This window comes from Selaginella moellendorffii, unplaced genomic scaffold (genome assembly GCF_000143415.4).
Source record: "Selaginella moellendorffii unplaced genomic scaffold, v1.0 SELMOscaffold_75, whole genome shotgun sequence".
NCBI lineage: Eukaryota > Viridiplantae > Streptophyta > Lycopodiopsida > Selaginellales > Selaginellaceae > Selaginella > Selaginella moellendorffii.
In genome coordinates, this window is record NW_003314336.1 from 404,899 (window position 1) to 420,263 (window position 15,365).

General features: G+C 49.2%; 8 protein-coding genes across 10 annotated transcripts; 4 read left to right on the forward strand and 4 right to left on the reverse strand.

The window, feature by feature from the left end:
• Positions 1-121: 121 nt before the first annotated feature.
• LOC9662551 (mitochondrial import inner membrane translocase subunit TIM50) lies at positions 122-1,983 on the reverse strand. Its single transcript, XM_002986660.2, has 10 exons — positions 1,593-1,983; positions 1,455-1,540; positions 1,354-1,390; positions 1,233-1,294; positions 1,058-1,171; positions 905-1,009; positions 753-851; positions 541-697; positions 376-478; positions 122-320 (listed from the first exon to the last, which is right to left on the reverse strand). Exons 1-10 carry the CDS (start codon positions 1,942-1,944, stop codon positions 269-271), a joined length of 1,167 nt encoding a protein of 388 aa, XP_002986706.2. The 5' UTR covers positions 1,945-1,983; the 3' UTR covers positions 122-268.
• On the reverse strand, positions 1,982-3,892 carry LOC9662552 (branched-chain-amino-acid aminotransferase 5, chloroplastic). Its single transcript, XM_024660520.1, has 10 exons — positions 3,674-3,892; positions 3,566-3,615; positions 3,333-3,510; positions 3,090-3,266; positions 2,890-3,021; positions 2,725-2,823; positions 2,519-2,635; positions 2,369-2,464; positions 2,197-2,309; positions 1,982-2,137 (listed from the first exon to the last, which is right to left on the reverse strand). The coding sequence occupies exons 1-10, from the start codon at positions 3,794-3,796 to the stop codon at positions 2,023-2,025; spliced, it is 1,200 nt and encodes a 399-aa protein (XP_024516288.1). The 5' UTR covers positions 3,797-3,892; the 3' UTR covers positions 1,982-2,022.
• A 37-nt stretch (positions 3,893-3,929) lies between these two features.
• Positions 3,930-5,159, forward strand: LOC9662553 (protein sym-1). Its single transcript, XM_002986605.2, has 2 exons — positions 3,930-4,263; positions 4,359-5,159. Exons 1-2 carry the CDS (start codon positions 4,037-4,039, stop codon positions 4,828-4,830), a joined length of 699 nt encoding a protein of 232 aa, XP_002986651.1. The 5' UTR covers positions 3,930-4,036; the 3' UTR covers positions 4,831-5,159.
• A 170-nt stretch (positions 5,160-5,329) lies between these two features.
• LOC9660407 lies at positions 5,330-9,765 on the forward strand. Its single transcript, XM_002986606.2, has 3 exons — positions 5,330-5,655; positions 5,747-7,346; positions 7,416-9,765. Exons 1-3 carry the CDS (start codon positions 5,528-5,530, stop codon positions 9,750-9,752), a joined length of 4,065 nt encoding a protein of 1,354 aa, XP_002986652.1. The 5' UTR covers positions 5,330-5,527; the 3' UTR covers positions 9,753-9,765.
• A 34-nt stretch (positions 9,766-9,799) lies between these two features.
• LOC9660408 (reactive oxygen species modulator 1) lies at positions 9,800-10,503 on the reverse strand. Of its 3 annotated transcripts, none has more exons than XM_024660528.1 (4): positions 10,370-10,503; positions 10,260-10,297; positions 10,029-10,147; positions 9,800-9,969 (listed from the first exon to the last, which is right to left on the reverse strand). In XM_024660528.1, exons 1-3 carry the CDS (start codon positions 10,437-10,439, stop codon positions 10,040-10,042), a joined length of 216 nt encoding a protein of 71 aa, XP_024516296.1. In that variant the 5' UTR covers positions 10,440-10,503; the 3' UTR covers positions 9,800-9,969; positions 10,029-10,039. The 3 variants fall into 3 exon arrangements, with proteins under 3 accessions (XP_024516296.1, XP_024516295.1, XP_002986708.1); XM_024660527.1 differs by having other exon boundaries at positions 9,800-9,974; positions 10,370-10,501; XM_002986662.2 differs by having other exon boundaries at positions 9,952-10,147; positions 10,370-10,502.
• LOC112341071 (mitochondrial import receptor subunit TOM5 homolog) lies at positions 10,489-10,891 on the forward strand. Its single transcript, XM_024660526.1, has 2 exons — positions 10,489-10,672; positions 10,734-10,891. Exons 1-2 carry the CDS (start codon positions 10,526-10,528, stop codon positions 10,809-10,811), a joined length of 225 nt encoding a protein of 74 aa, XP_024516294.1. The 5' UTR covers positions 10,489-10,525; the 3' UTR covers positions 10,812-10,891.
• LOC9662554 (serine/threonine-protein phosphatase 5) lies at positions 10,690-13,041 on the reverse strand. The gene is made up of 11 exons (XM_002986663.2): positions 12,881-13,041; positions 12,659-12,828; positions 12,518-12,589; positions 12,306-12,450; positions 12,132-12,240; positions 11,966-12,083; positions 11,762-11,909; positions 11,451-11,702; positions 11,272-11,397; positions 11,042-11,217; positions 10,690-10,974 (listed from the first exon to the last, which is right to left on the reverse strand). Exons 1-11 carry the CDS (start codon positions 12,945-12,947, stop codon positions 10,909-10,911), a joined length of 1,449 nt encoding a protein of 482 aa, XP_002986709.1. The 5' UTR covers positions 12,948-13,041; the 3' UTR covers positions 10,690-10,908.
• A 56-nt stretch (positions 13,042-13,097) lies between these two features.
• Positions 13,098-14,984, forward strand: LOC9662555 (syntaxin-132). Its single transcript, XM_002986607.2, has 13 exons — positions 13,098-13,225; positions 13,296-13,430; positions 13,533-13,589; positions 13,651-13,699; positions 13,765-13,853; positions 13,901-13,974; positions 14,038-14,080; positions 14,133-14,193; positions 14,292-14,317; positions 14,384-14,461; positions 14,520-14,600; positions 14,647-14,712; positions 14,767-14,984. The coding sequence occupies exons 1-13, from the start codon at positions 13,208-13,210 to the stop codon at positions 14,923-14,925; spliced, it is 936 nt and encodes a 311-aa protein (XP_002986653.2). The 5' UTR covers positions 13,098-13,207; the 3' UTR covers positions 14,926-14,984.
• Positions 14,985-15,365: the final 381 nt, after the last annotated feature.

Here is a 15,365-nt window from a genome sequence, read left to right on the forward strand (position 1 = left end):
GTAACCACAAACCAGCTCATCACACTCGCCAAAAAGCTGCGGACTCGTTGCGACTCGTTGTCGGTGTATCCAACAAGAATATTCAAAACTTATCCCGTTTGTTTGGAATCAACCATAACACTAATGGCAAATGTAAAAATCTTTTTCCCGTTGCGCAAAACTGTACAGGCTAAAAGTAAAAACTGAAAGAAAATTTTTTGCGCTCGCTCTTGATCTTGATTTGATGCTTAAGTTCGTTCTATTAGTAGGCTAGTCTCCTTTGCTCTTCTCACAACCCACGCCAGAACTTCCCCTGGCCTTGCTTCCTTTCCTGTACTCGCCTGGAACGAACGAGAGATTGTCAAGATTTACTAAATGGAAATCCAGCTCTCAAACCTCTGGTTTTGCTTTGCTCTCTCGCGGAACTCGGTCGCAATGTCACGTCCCTTGTATGACTCGAGAACAGTACGCACATCAGGGGGGCGTTGTCTCGCCACAACTATACGATACGATCCGTGCTTAGAATGCGAAAGATATGAGAAAGGAATGAATGAGGCTTACATTCGAGAAAGGGAAGGAGGTCGAGAAGAGCGGTATCGTCGCTTTCCAGTTTCCAGGGCTTGATAGGAACTGCGTTCTCGGGTTGGAGACAAGTGTCCAAAGCATGGCCGCTGATGTACATGATTTTCTTCGGATCCCTGTTTAGTTTGGACAAGTCCTGGCAGGAAAAACACCAACTTTTAAGTCCACTACCATACCAAAGTTATACTCACTCGAAAGTGCTTCCCATCGAGATAGTTCGTGGCATCCCGTGCTAGCCGATAGCGGATGCAACCCTTCTGATCAAGCCTCTCCAAAATGGGATCCACGTACTGAGAAAACAAAGAGCCGTGAGCAAAGCAAAGCCACCGGGTGAACAACTTACAAAGCTTAGCTGATCAGAATACACAACTATCTCATAGTAGTGTGCTAGCTTTTCGAGAAAAGCTTCAACTCCAGGGCGTTTGAAAGTACCCCAGCCCCTCTCTCTCTGTAACATCACATTTAAAACGAGGACGGGTTGCTCAAAAGCCACTACCTTCCACTCCGAAAACACCAGCGTCTCATTTAGATCAAGGACAATTGTGTAGACATGCTGCTCCTGAGGAATCAAATCGGGTAGCAACTTATCAGACGACGGAGCCGCAAAACCCTGCAAAAGACGAAAACCAAGTTAAATCGCCAGAACCGAGCCGTGGTAACAGATAACTTGCCTTAACTTGCTCTTCCACGGACCTCCTCAAATCCAAATACGCGTCGGTTGCTGCCAAGGCAACTAAGAAAACGATATACTACGTGATCAGCACACCTATTCTTACAAAATTGAAAGAATACCCTCGCAAGACGTGCAGTAAACAAGATCTTGTATTCTCTGCCAAGTTAGACACAGGAGTTACTATCACAGATTGATAGAGAGGAAATAAATCTCTTCTTACCTCAAGAATTGGCTTGTCTTGAGTAATCAAAGGTTTTTGTTGACGCAAAGGCTTCACTACCCTTTCAATATCCTCGTACGAGTAAGCTAGAAAGGAACGAAGTGAGAAAGCAAAAGACATACATTTCTTCTCTCTTACCATAGGTCACGTAAGAAACCCCGGCAATAGCAGCTGTAGCTGTGAGACCAAAGAGCGCTTTGATCCCTCTCCAGGACGCTTTAGAACCCACCTCCGCGACCATCTCTTCCACCTCGGAAAAAGATCCATCCTGCTTGGCTGAGCTTGCTGTCGCTTTGGCGACTTCCTGGGCGATTTCCTCGGGCGCCGCGCTGCTGCCACTGGCGGCCTTGGCGCCGATTGCCTCTTCTGTCGAAAATGTGGTAGAAGAATGCGATCTAGCCGCGCAGAGCCTCGATCGCGCCCGGAACTCCCTCGCAGATGCAAGCCTTTGGAGCCTGATCATCCACATAGCCGCCTGAGCCCTAACCATCCAAAGCCTGCCCAAGAACCCTAAACCCTAGAGTGCATTAAAGGAAATAGCGGACCTTTAAATTTATCCATGTTTCTTTCACAGTTGTTCTACCCAGCCAAACTTATCTTCGCTTCTACCCATCTGGATGTCGGTCAGGGACGTGCTTAGCGCTCTTGACACTTTTCCCACGCCGCCATCACTGTAAGTTACCCTGAATTGCAAAACCTCGAATTTTAGTCACTGCTCTAGATTAGAAAAACTCACTCGCACCTTCTATCACCGTATGTGATCGATCCAACCGGATTGACAACCACGGCCGTCCCCGTGCAAAACACCTCGTCTGCGTCAAGCAATTCCTCCACTGTCACGGCCGTCTCCTTCACCTGAGATCGAGTGACAGTCTCTCGAGTTATACATATAAAAGCTGAGAGAAGTTTTCTACCTTATAGCCCATGTCTCGAGCAAGTTCTATTACGCTCTTCCTGGTAATCCCAGGGAGTATCGTGCCCAGCGTTTCAGGAGTGGAGATCGTGTTACCCTGTGCATACGAGAGTATATTTCTTACCGAAGCAAAGATGTGAATCAACCTTACCTTCACGGTAAAAATGTTGCAAGACGAAACCTCCTCGACATACTTGTTCTCGGCAGCATCTAGATACAAAACATCCGAGAAGCCTTGGTCCTTGGCATCGAGTTGTGTCTTTAAAACCTTCACGACACAAAAGTCAGGTTAGAGCGACAAAAACGCAGAAGTGGCGGATCGGTCCCAGTGCGCCAGTCACGAAAACACTAACTTACAGGAGCGTAGTTTCCAATCGTCTTGACGCCACCAGTTCCTCCAGGTGCTGCGCGGTGGTAAAACGTTTCCACTTTGAGTGAGATAGGAGCTAAGCCACTCTGCGAGGAAGAAAAAACAAACACGCAGTAGTCAATATAAGAGCAGCGCACTCAAAGCAGTGTAACCTTGAAATAATTTCCCACGGGTGACACATAGATGATGAAGCTATACTCCGGAGCTGGTGCAAGGCCTAGAATAGCTCCGGATCCAATGAGCAAAGGTCGGATGTATAGAGAACCTTTGCCATGAGGAGGTACCTGTCACAGAACCTGTGAAAACAAAAAAAAAAACAACAGCTAAAAGCCGCTAGAGCGAGGCCACATACCCAACGAACGTTTGCTTTCACTGTGCTCTTCACAGCGGCAGTGAAATCCCCTACCGATGGTGCCGGCATGCACATTCGTTTTGCTCCGGAGATCATACGAAGTGCATTTTCTTTTGGTCGAAACAAAACCGCGGAGCCATCTTGTGTCCGGTAAGCTTTCATGCCTTCAAACAAGCCCTGGCAAGAACAACAAAGGATCAAACAGGGATTGTACAAGAGAAACAAAGAAAAAAGTTTGTTTACTTGTCCATAGTTGAGCACTCCAGCGGCAGGACTGAGCTCCAAGTTACCAAATGGAAGAAGTTCTCCCGACCTCCATTCCCCGTTTCGATCGGTCTTCATTACGTACATGAAGTCCGTAGAACGAATTCCAAACCCAATGTTCTCCCAATCGATGTCTGATCCAAGAGCAGCAGTATCCCTGGCATTTTTGCTTAGAGCGCCACAGCTAGACGCGAATCGATACGAGAGCTTACTTGGTGGTGCTCACAGTCACCCCCGCTTGGATCTTGAGTGACTTGTTTTGCTGGAAGGACAGCGAACCAGTCGGATCGAAGCAAAAGGGAAATCGAAATCTCACTCACCCGGAGTCTGGAGATTTCGATGCGCGGCATGGATCGGCATAGATCGAGACCACGGATTCTGGAATGCCTGTCATTCGAGAGCGCCTGGAGCTGGAGCTGCGATCCATTGAGCGCGCAAGCCATAATGCGGTAATGAAGAACCCTAACAAGGGCTCAGTGAAATATTTCTCGCGGTTCGCTGCTTGATCCATTGCTCCGCTGCTCCACACTTCCAGTGGATCAAGAAATTTCCAGATTTCTGCCAATGCCGGGTCATCCCATCCCAGATTTTGAAGCACGAGGAAGGATTCTTTCAAAGATTCTCGCGGATATACCACCATCGGCCAGTCTAGGGTTTTGGCGTACAATGGACGAGTGACGGCGATGGCGGCAGGTCGAGCGTGGTCGTGGTATCGCAGCCAGCTCGCGGCGCGCCCGGTACGCACGCAAGCAATCGTGTCAGGGATCCTGTGGGGAAGCGGCGACGTGATCGCGCAGAAGATTAATGCGTCGATGCAAGACGACGACGAGGAGAGGCCGATCGATCTGAAAAGAACAGCGGCGTGCTGCATTTTCGGATTGGGATTCGTCGGGCCGGCCGGTCATTACTGGTAGGCAGCCGATCGATCGCAAATTTCCCTTTTCCCTCTTTTCCCCTTTGTGCCGATTGTGGAGGAGCTCTTTTGACGAATTGCGCTGCTGCCAGGTACCAGGGGCTGGACAGATTCGTGAAGAGGAAGCTTTTGCTGACGCCAAATTCTCCGCGATTCATTGTGGCAAAGCTCGTCCCGGACGCTTTACTGGAGCCTGTGCACTTGGGACTCTTCTTCTCATTGATGGGATTCACGGCTGGAAAGCCGAGCTCTCAGGTGTTTGCCGACGTCAAGCGAGACATAGTCCCGGCCCTCCTCTCGGGTGGAATGGTGTGGCCTCTGCTCCAGGCCGTCAACTTTCGCTTCGTCCCGGTAGAGCACCAGCTCCTCTATCTCAACTCGCTCTGCCTGCTCGAAAGCGCCTTCCTCTCGTGGGTCAACAAGCAGGAAGACGCGGCCTGGAAGAAGAAACTCATGGCGTTCATCACTCCCTCGTCTCCGCCATCGCCATCGCCATCGCCATCGCCAGCGTCGTCACAGCAGGAGCAAGGACAGGCGCCATCGCCATCGCCAGTGAGCTCGTAGAAGCTCGTAGAAGATCGATCGATTTATCGATCGCGGTCGGGGGTCTTATATAACCAGGAGCGACAAACGAATCCAACAAGGAGTGGGGTCGATCGATCGATCCAGCAGAATGGAAAAACAAAACGAATCCAAGAGTGGGACACTTGGAAAACCTTCCCGGCGAGCGATTGGTGGCGGACGTACGTGGAAGATGACAAGATTCCAAAAGAAAAGAGGTGTTATGTGCTAAAACTATAGTTCTTGTTCTTCCAGCAAACAGTGAAGATCCGCGACCCACCATATTCTTATTCGATTAAATCTTAGTGAGAAAGGGTGGGTGATTTCCTCGATACCATAGAAAATTTGCTACTATACTTTTTCTTGCGAGGTAGTGCGTGGTTCAATTCCAGATACCAACATTATTCCTTCTTTTTTTTTTCTTTTGATGGCCACGGACAGAAAGAGAAAGAGGCTTTAGCTATAGAGCGTTCTTCCTCTTCTTCCTATTAGCTCTTAGGTCTTTTTTTCTGGGGAGGATAGATAGATAGATAGCTTTCTTCCGGGGCGTTCTTGCGACCAAGACAAGCAGCGGCAGCGGCAGAGGAAGGGTTTTTGGGAAGAATGAGGTTTTGGCCATCGCGGCGCGCCTGATGCTCTTGGCGTAAATCTCTCTCTCTCGCTCCTCGCTGCCGCTGCTGCTCTCGCTGGTGTGTGTGTGATGGTGCTGCTGGCACTGATATTTCTCCTCTCCCTGGCATCGTCTTCCTCCGGGGCATCGATTTCGAGTCCCTTGCAATCATGGATGCTCGCGTCGGTGCCGTCGGGTCGCCATTCCTCCATCCCCAGGTAAAATATTTCGATTCTCGGCCCCTCTCTCTTCTTGGATGATGCTATGCTTATGGGGCAATAGATTGATTGAGCGCTTTCGCTTTGACAGGTCGCTGCCAGCGTCGTCGCAATTTCTGCCGCTCCTGGCTTCTTGGTTCGCGATACTTGTCTTGTTGTGCATTTCTGGCTCGGTGGGGGGCGATCAAGCGCAAGAGACTGGGAGGAATCTAGTCGTGGACAGCAGCAAGCACGAATCGGGCACTGGTAAGCCTGCTGTGCCACTGGCGGACGAGCAGACAAGGGTACCCTGCGAGATCGTCGTTTCCCAACCGGGTTTTGTTGGCTTCCCTGCGCCGCTGCAGTCATCGGCAGCAGCCCTCAGGGATCATCGCCATCGCTATCAGGATGATCTTGATGCCACTGCTGCTGCTGCTCCGGGACCAGCATCGACATCGTCCTCTCCCAAAGTTGGGATTTTTCCTCCGTTCTTGGAGTGGGGGGATAGGCCGCTCTTCTCGCCGTCGGCATTGACGGTCACCGTATCCAATCGTTGCAACAGCACGCTGCTCAAGATCTTTACTCCTTTCAGCTCCAGCATCCAGTTCTATGCCGCCGCTTTCGCTCCAACCCCATTGGATCTCCGGCCCGGGCAAGAGGTTTCGCTAGACATCGTCTTCTGGCCCAGGTCGCTAGGACAGGCTCAAGCGGTGGTTTTGCTACAGACCAGCCTCGGTGGTTTCTTCGTCCAAGTACAAGGGAATGGTATCGCTTCTCCCTTTGGCCTTGCTCCCTTGGGAAGAAGGACCGTGACCCGCGGACAAACTCTTCGGTTCTCCATCTCACTTCACAACAAGGCTGGTGATCAAGGTGGCCGAGTTATCAGAGTCAAGGAAGCCCGCGGCTGGCCTGCGGATTCGAGCAACAGGTCGTTGATCCTGACGAATCCTCATAACAACGATGTTGGTGTCACTCGGTGTTGTTCCTCGGACAGTTCCTCGTGCAGCTGCGTGGGTCATCACCGAGAGCAGGGAAGCTATCTCACCTTGAAACCGGTGGCTCCGTGGGAGATAAGTCCCGGTTCCGTGTCGGACGTTCTCGAGGTTCACTTCAAAGCTGCCGAATCAACAGGGACCTGGAGCGGATTCATCTACCTCGGACTGTCCCTCTTTTCTACATTGGCAGCGAAAGAAGTGGACGAGGAAAAGCTTTTGATTCCATTTAACGTGAGAGTTGGAAGTCAAGGACAGGTTTTGGAGCCGGTCCCAGAGGTGATCAATTTTGGTTTTCTTAGCAGCAGGAGAGAGGTGAAGAAGCAGGCTGTAACGTTACTCAACACAGGGCCCGACAGTTTAGTGATCAGGCTCGTAAGTCGGGGTGATGCTGTGGATAGTCCGAGTAGAAAAAATCTGATAGCAGTTCGGTACAGGAAAGGCCTTGTTGTTCATCCCGGAACGCAAGCACAGGTAGCGGTCGCGTGGTACCAGGGCATCGAGGAAACCTTGTCTTTGGTGACCGATGATGCGGACTCTCCAGGCTTGGAGACGCTGATCATTCACACCAACGGCAGCAGCCCTCAAAGTAAGATCATCCGAGTTCCATTTCATGCTGTGGTCTTGCATGGATCAGCGAGCATGGGAGACGACGGCGAAGTTGATGAGCGAGTCCTTTTCGCTGAAGCTGGAGTTGATATAAAGTTGTCGCAGTTAGAGGTAAAGTTGTCTTGAAAATTACTGTTTTACCTTTTAGTTTTTTCGTCTCACTTTTTGCTGATTTTGCAGAAGCTGGAACGTAGAACACTTGGGCAAAACGATATTGAGAGTGGTACTTTTCCCTCCGGTGGTGTTGAGGTGAATGACCATCAACAGCTGGTTGCGCAATCCCTTTTCGTGCAGTCTGGACTGATTCTTCCTACCGTCCAAGTTGGAGGGTCCGAGGCAGTCTGGCTACATTTCAAAAATCCCAGTGATGGACCCGTTTCCGTGAAGCTGTTGCCGAGCCACGAGTGGGAAGCCTCTGGTTGTCAATGTTCCATCGGGTTGTCCGGCGATTGCAAAGCTCGGGACGACAGAAGTCCGTTCGTTTTACAGGAAGGTGGACTTTCTGATACGGTTCTCAGAGCTTATCAGGAAGCTGATCTGGGGCCTCTCTTGTTCCGTCCGACTCAGAGATGCACTTGGACAGGTCTTCTAGCTGTGAAGAACAACCTCACAGCAATCGACTGGATACCGGTACGCGGTACCGGAAGCTCAGCCGAATTGAAGTTCTTGGAGGACAACGTACCGGTCGAGACTCTTCGGCTGGTTGGCACGACATTGCGAATTGTCTCAACTGTGACATCAGGGATTGACGAGAATCTATCGAGCCTATCCGAGAAGATCAACTCGGAATCTTGCAAGCAGCCTGTGAACGGAAGCTTCGTAGCCAGGAACACAGGTGACATTCCTCTCAGAGTGCACTCGGTGTCACTTATGAGTGGTGGATGCAGCTCGCAAGGATTTGAGCTTGGTTCTTGCGGTGGATTCCTCCTGGCGGCTGGAGAAACCACTCTGATCGAGCTCTCGTACAGGTCAAACGACTTCGTCTCGCCGCAAGTACGACACAACAATCTCCAGCTCGTTACTTCGATCGGGACTGTCAACGTCCCTGTGATGGTGGTCCTGCCTGATCACATGCTTCGTCTCTGTGCCAACATCCCTGCCTACTTCAAGTACCGAAAGCTCTTTGTCTACGTCGGATTCGTCGGCCTGCTTTGCACGGTACTGGTTCTCCCAGCCAAAGTTGGCAGCAAGAAACTCAGTAGCTCCGACTGCGACAGTGGTTCCGCAATGGCAGGCAGCCTGCCGCTGTTCAGGGACTTCTCACCGAGCAGCATCATCGCTGAAGAGACGACAGGCCCATCAAACTTGTCGAAGATACGTGTCAAGGTAACTGAAGAGGTGGCCGAAGATGGTCGACACCAGACGAGCGACGACGGGATTTCTAAAGGCGAGCTTGGCGCTGGCTCCACGTCTTCTGATTTTCTCCAAGCTACGAAGCAGCAGCACAGCATAGCGATGTCTCCAACCTCGTCTCCGAGGAAGACGCAGCTGGAACGAGGTGGCAAACGCAAGAGGAAGAAGGGCCCGGTGTCGCTGGTGAAACACGAGGCTTCTAGAAGCGGAGCTTCTTCACCGAGTTCCTCACCAGCTTCTCCACTGAGCTCGCAGAGGCCCGCCCTCTTCTCCTCCGACGATCACCACCACCACTCCGCCGCCGACTCAAAACTTTCGAGGCTGGATATCGAAGTTGGCCGAAGAATGACGTCGGCGCCGTCACTGTCATCTTCCTCATCCAACACTTCAGCAGCACACTGGGTTCCGAAGGACGAGATACGCAAGAAAGTGGTGGCCAGCGAGCTCAAGCCAAGCAAGGAGAAGCAGCGCCACCATCACGCTTCCAAAGCTTCGGGGAATGGAGAATGGGTGACGGTCGCTCGAAAGTCAGTTACTGATGGTGGTGGTGATGGTGGTGGAAACCCAAAAGCAGGAACATCAACACACGACGATGGAGTTCCAGCCAACAAGAAGAAAACGCTGGTGCAGTCCGCTAGCTTTCTAAACAGTTCACGGCTCCAGTCGCAGATAAGTCCGTCTGTCCGAGCTCCAGGGAGCAAGATTCCCAAGAACAGCAGCAGCGATACTACGAGTGCGAGCGAGCTCAACGATTCCAGCAGCAGCAGTTGCAACACGAGCAGCAGGTTCTCGAGCGATGACGTAATCGATCAGGCCTCCTGCTCGTCACCGACAGTCGATCTCGTCTACGACATCTGGGGGGATCACCTGGGAGAGATGACACGCCAGTCCAACTTTGGTGGCGAGGAAACCCAGAGCCTGTTCTCGGTGCCGGCCTTCACGCTCCCCAGCAAGCAAGATCACCACCTCTCGGCAGTGGAGAGCTCACCCGAGTTCTCCATGTTTTCTGGGAACGTCGTTGCAGCTTTCAACCGGGTGGTGATGCCGGACGACGAGCAGCAGCCGCAGCAGGACTATTCTTCCAGCTATTTTCTTCTCTCGCCATTCGATTTGTCATACAGCAAGCGTATGCAATTCTCCACCGCGGATGAAATGAAGCTCTAAAGTTCATATGTTCTTCGTTTGTCTCCTAGAACAAAACTCCAACTTTGTTTACCAAGGCGTTTGATAATCTTATTCCCAATGTGTGAAAGATTTACCAAAATGTGTCGGCCTCGCTCGCTCTATGGATGGAGCTCACGGACCGCGAAGAAAAAAGAACGAAAGAAACAAGCCCCACTACGAATAAATACAGAACAAGAGATGTGGAGAATCCATCCATCTTTCCTGGATCGATCCAAAGTGAGGCTACAACCATGGAGCAGAATTGAGATGGTTCACCTTTTTGGAATCTATCTTCCACAGTGAATCAAGCTTCCTACACCCAGAAACAGTCCAAACACCGCGGCGCTTCCTAGCGTAGTCTGTCCAACATAGCGTACTTTAAACATCCCTGGAACCTGGGAAAGAGGGAAAGACAATCGTCAATAGATCGATCGATCGAAAGAAAAGTTTCGAGCAGGCATCCAAAATCTTGTTTTGAGCAAGCATCCAATCCCAATTTGTGCTTACCTTGAACCGAAACGCCTCGTATGTTCCATACACAGCACCTGGAAACGATATAGAACAATCGATCAAAGGAAGAACCAATTGATTGCGTGAATGCCGCTAGGAAGAAATACCTAGAGCTCCGCCCACTGCGCCTCCAACAGCGACGCCAGTCGTGACATGAACCAGGCAGTCCCGCGCCATGCCTCCGGCTCCGGCCTCGCTAAAACCCTAGTGTTGGGTAGAACCCTAAAATCTAGTTTCCGCTAGGGTTTTTGGGCGGAGAGGAAATGGTGCGAATCCACGAAGACGATGGCGGCAAGGAGAGCAAGGGCGCGATCGCGGCTGCCTACGAGAGCGCCTCGGGCTTCGTCCGCGGCGTCAAGCGCCGGATTGAGTTTGAGCTCTACGATGACGAGCGCAGCGCCTTCAACATGGTAAAATCACTCTTGCATTGCCGTGAATCCATCCATTTATTGATTGATGTATATACCGCAGAGGCTGGCTAGAGCGCTGGGACTGTTTGGAGGAGCAATCTTCTTCATGCGCAATTTTGGAGATGTTATCGCGATCTAGCTGAGAAAAAAAAACTCTGGTCTGTTTTAAATCCTTAGCTCAATACCACATAACATCGAAAGCTTCTTCATCATCTTGAATCCACTCGTCTCGGCCTCTAGAATCCAAAGCTGCTCGCATAGGCTTGGGGCGCGTAAGCCATTGGTTTCACGCTTGGATGAGGCTACACCAAAGAAAACGATCGATCAAAACGAAAGAAGAGAGAGCGAAGGAAACCACTTTTCACATACCACGTCTTTGAATGTCGTGAACTCGGGCTTCATATGTGGTGCCACGAACCGCACAAACGCTCCTTTGTTGCCAATCTGATCGCAGTAGTTTGGAGCAGAGAAGACGGTGATGAGTTTTCCTTTGTGTTCTTGCTCGTAGCCTTCTGGTTTCACCTCGTGTGATCTTACAACAAGATCTAAAACGACATCAGTTAGAACTGAAAGGTAAAAAGGAAGAAAACGAGCAATACCGAGATTGTTTTGCTCCAAAAACTTCTCGGTCACATCCGAGCCGAAGGATAATCCAACCCCGCGTTTGCTTGGTTGTCTTCCAAGGCCAGGATGAGGGTCACTCCAGAGCATCTCGCACATCAAGCCTGCATGGAGGGAGTTGAACGTGGAACACAAAACTGAGCGGATAAACTAGTACCTTCGTCAGGCGGCTGCTTGAATCGGTCGATGGCTCGAATGTCGGAGAGTTTTACGTTGTCAGTGCTAAACAAACCGCCGTGGACAACGAATACTTTGCTGTTCAAGACGTGTGCAAGCGGAAGAGCACAGAATATCTCGGAAAAGTACTCTGGCATAACGTCGGAGAAGTACTTGGCCTTGACTTCACCATCAAAACCGTAGATCTTGTTCATACTTTGACTCTCGTGATTTCCCCTCGCCAGATAAATGCCTGCAACCAAAAAGTCTCTAGCTCGTCGGAAATCCGGAAAGAACAAAAGGCACACAAACCTTGAGGATATAGGCACTTAAAAGCGAACAAAGTCAGAATCACCTCCACAGAGAAAGAACCGCGATCCACAAAATCGCCGTTAAAAAGGTAAGGATTCTCATTTGAAGGTAAGCCGTTCATCTCAAAGATGTTAAGCAGGTCGTAATACTGGAAGTGTCAAAAGTCAGCCGACGATAGTATAAGGAATGAAAGCGGAGTTCTACCTGGCCGTGAATGTCACCACACACAGTTATATGGCATTTGTCTGGGATTGTTACTTCCACAAGAGACGGAAGACTAGAGAGTAAATCCAAAGCTTCGCGCATTATCTGATAAGCGTATCTGAAACGTAATAATCAGCGCATTGCCAGCAACAACAGTAATCCACACCTTTTGTGCAACCGTTTCTCGTCCTTGAAATCTTGCATCATCTGCTTCACAAACGCCAAATCTAAATGCTGGCCTTGTATCCTTGCTCCTGTGTAAGAGTCCTCTACTACTGCAAAACAAAAACAAAACAAACATTAGCAAGGAGCTCTCCAGAACAAAAAGCACATAACATACCGAAAGCACTGTAATCTATTGTTCCAGCAACCGAGCGTCTCTCGTCGCTGGCAACCGCTTCCTCGAATCTTAGTTTCTTGATTGCATTCTCACACTCCCGGATCTTCCTCATTGCATCTGGATCTTTTGGAACAATTTTGCATACCTTGAAGAAAACCAAACGAAAAAAGCTTCTCGTGACACTTTGTGCAAAAAGAAAATCTCTACAGTACCTGCCGTAAGTCCTTGAGCCCCTCTTTGAATTTTCCCAAAGCCAAATATGCCGCACCTCGTCGATAGTATCCCTGCAAGAAGAAAAAGAGAGTTCTCGGAAAGTAAGCACCAAAAGCTAGCTCGGTTTCCTAGAGAAATACCTTCACGTACTTGCGATCCAACTCAATCGCCTTGGTAGCGTCCATAATGGCGGTTCCATACTCTTCCAGCTTCACATTCGTGAAGGCCCGATTTGCCCAGTACACGGGATTGCTACCATCGAGCTCAATCGCCCGTGTGTACAACTCCCTGGCGTGGGAGAACTTACAAGCTGGAAAATCCCAAGGAATCAGCTGAGAGAATCCCCAGGAATGAGTGCCTACCTTGAAATGCCGCATTGGCTTGTTCCTTGAGCTGCTCCGCTTCCGCGCGAATTGATGCGTCGGTCATGGCGGCCGAGCGGCGCTGACAATCGTGCTAGGGCTTCATCGATCCATCCTCTCTCTCTTGCTCTCGACCTAAACCGAAAGACCAGCGTGGCAAATATCGCCTGAGATCAGGAATTAGGTCATTTCCTCCGCGTATTTATTATGTCTCCGCCAAGAACACTGGCACCCCGCGAGGATCCAGCGCTCCAGCTAGGGTTTACTTGATCCATCGCCCCATCGCCCCATCGCCCCATCGCCCCATCGATTCATCGATCCATTGCCATGAACGATCTTCTCGGGGTGAGTGGTGGCCTGCATTCTCTAAGCTTAGGCTGAATGGAGTGAAAAACAATTATTTCTTTGTTTACAGGATATTCAGATCGTCGAGGATGAAGAACCAGAGAAAGAGAAGAAATCCAAGAAGAAAGTCAAGAAAGCGGAGAAGAAAAATGCGGAAGAGGCAGCTCCAGCGGATGATATGGGAATGACCGAATTCTTTCAGCAGGTTTTTCTTCTACTTCACTCCATAGAGCTTCTCTTTTGCATTTGCTTTAGGTGAATGCGCAAATTGTTTTCTGCGCATTAGCTTATCTCTTCTCTCGTGCAGGTTGCGGACATTAAAACTGAGATGGCAAACATTCGGAAAGCTCTCAAGAAACTCCAGGTTCTCTCTCTTTCTTTCTTTTTTTGTTTTTCGGTAACTCAAGTAAGAGCGTTACGTTTAGGACGCCCATGAGGATACCAAGACTGTCACAAAATCCGATGTCATGAAAGGTATGCTGTTGTCTCAATCGCTTTCTCTTTTTCGGATTGAAATCACACAATGCAATGTCTCTTAGCCAAGAAGAATGAGATGGAAGCACAGGTCGATGTAGTCACTAAAATAACGCAGGACATTAAACATAAAATAGAGTCACTAGACAAAGCGGTAAGCTATTATATATTCTCTTTTGTATGCTCTAACCATTACTGCAGAACATTCTGAATAGGAAAAAACCAAACTGTGGGGAAGGATCTAGCACTGACCGCACAAGAATGTCAATGACAGTGTAAGCTCGTTTTCTACTTTCCGCTAGCAAAGCCTTTGACTGACCTTAAGAATGATACGACAGAACGCTGAAGAAGAAACTCAAAGACGTGATGCAAGAATTCCAGGTACCAAAAGTGCACAAACTTTCTCCCGTTTTTCTTGACCACGGAACCGCAGAATCTAAGACAAAAACTACAAGATGAGTATCGCGAAGTCGTAGAAAGAAGGATATTTACAGGTTTCCGACCATCCTAATCCACAAAGAAACTGGTATATTTCAAGCACTTTGATTTTTTCTTTCTTTCTTTTCTTACACCTTTTGTGTCCTGCTGGTAGTGACTGGTCAGAAGCCTGACGAAGAGGTGAGTTGGTTCGGGGACTCCGATTCCGAAGCTAACCTCACGTTTGCTTACGTCTTTTGGGTACAGACTGTTGACAAGTTGATCGAAACTGGAGACAGTGAGACAATTTTTCAAAAGGCTGTTCAGGAACAAGGCCGAGGCCAAGTAAGCACTCTTTGATCCTGCGTTTTCTTTTCTGTTAGCATCACTATCCTCGCTCTAGATACTCGATACAATTGCTGAGATACAAGAACGGCACGACGCAGTGAGGGACATTGAGAAGAAGCTGCTGGATTTGCATCAGGTAGCTCGATAAATTTATCAATCCTTTCACGAGTGTTTGCTCTCAGATCTTCATGGATATGGCCGTGTTGGTAGAAGCTCAAGGAGAGATGCTGGACGACATTGAGAACCAAGTAAGAGAAGAACTAGAAAGAGGAGGAAGTTTCTGACGATTAAAACTACTTCAGGTGTCAAAAGCAGTGGATCACGTCCAGACGGGAACCGCAGCGTTGGAGAAAGTGAAGAAATTGCAACGAGGGACGAGGAAGTGCATGTGTGTTGGCATCATCCTCTTGCTTGTGATTGTCATTATAATCGTTGTTGCGGTCATACAGCCGTGGAAATAAGTTAGCAAAGATTGTGGTATCAAAGTTTGAATGGGAATCCTTCTATGATATCGTGAAAATCTGATACTTGGAGGAGAAGTTCAAGGAATTTATTGCAAATGTAAATTTTGATTTTAAAATTGCCTTAAACAAATAAGATGTTTTTAAAGAAGTTCATGATGCCTCTTGATTTTTTGCTCATTTTCTCGTTATTTTGCTCTTGTGAGACTACACAAGTTCCAATTGGAAGCAGGCACTCTGGCATGGAGACTGGTAATGTACGAACTGATTCTCCATTATCACTGGCAACTTTGGGAATCTGCAAGAGTAATATCATGGTGACTGATCCCATCCCAGGCTTGACGCGGCAATATGGAACAGACACGGATGGATCCGTCGCAAAGTACAACACCTGGTACCTGGTCTTTGACGGATCCAGACCAAACTGTAAAATGGACGAA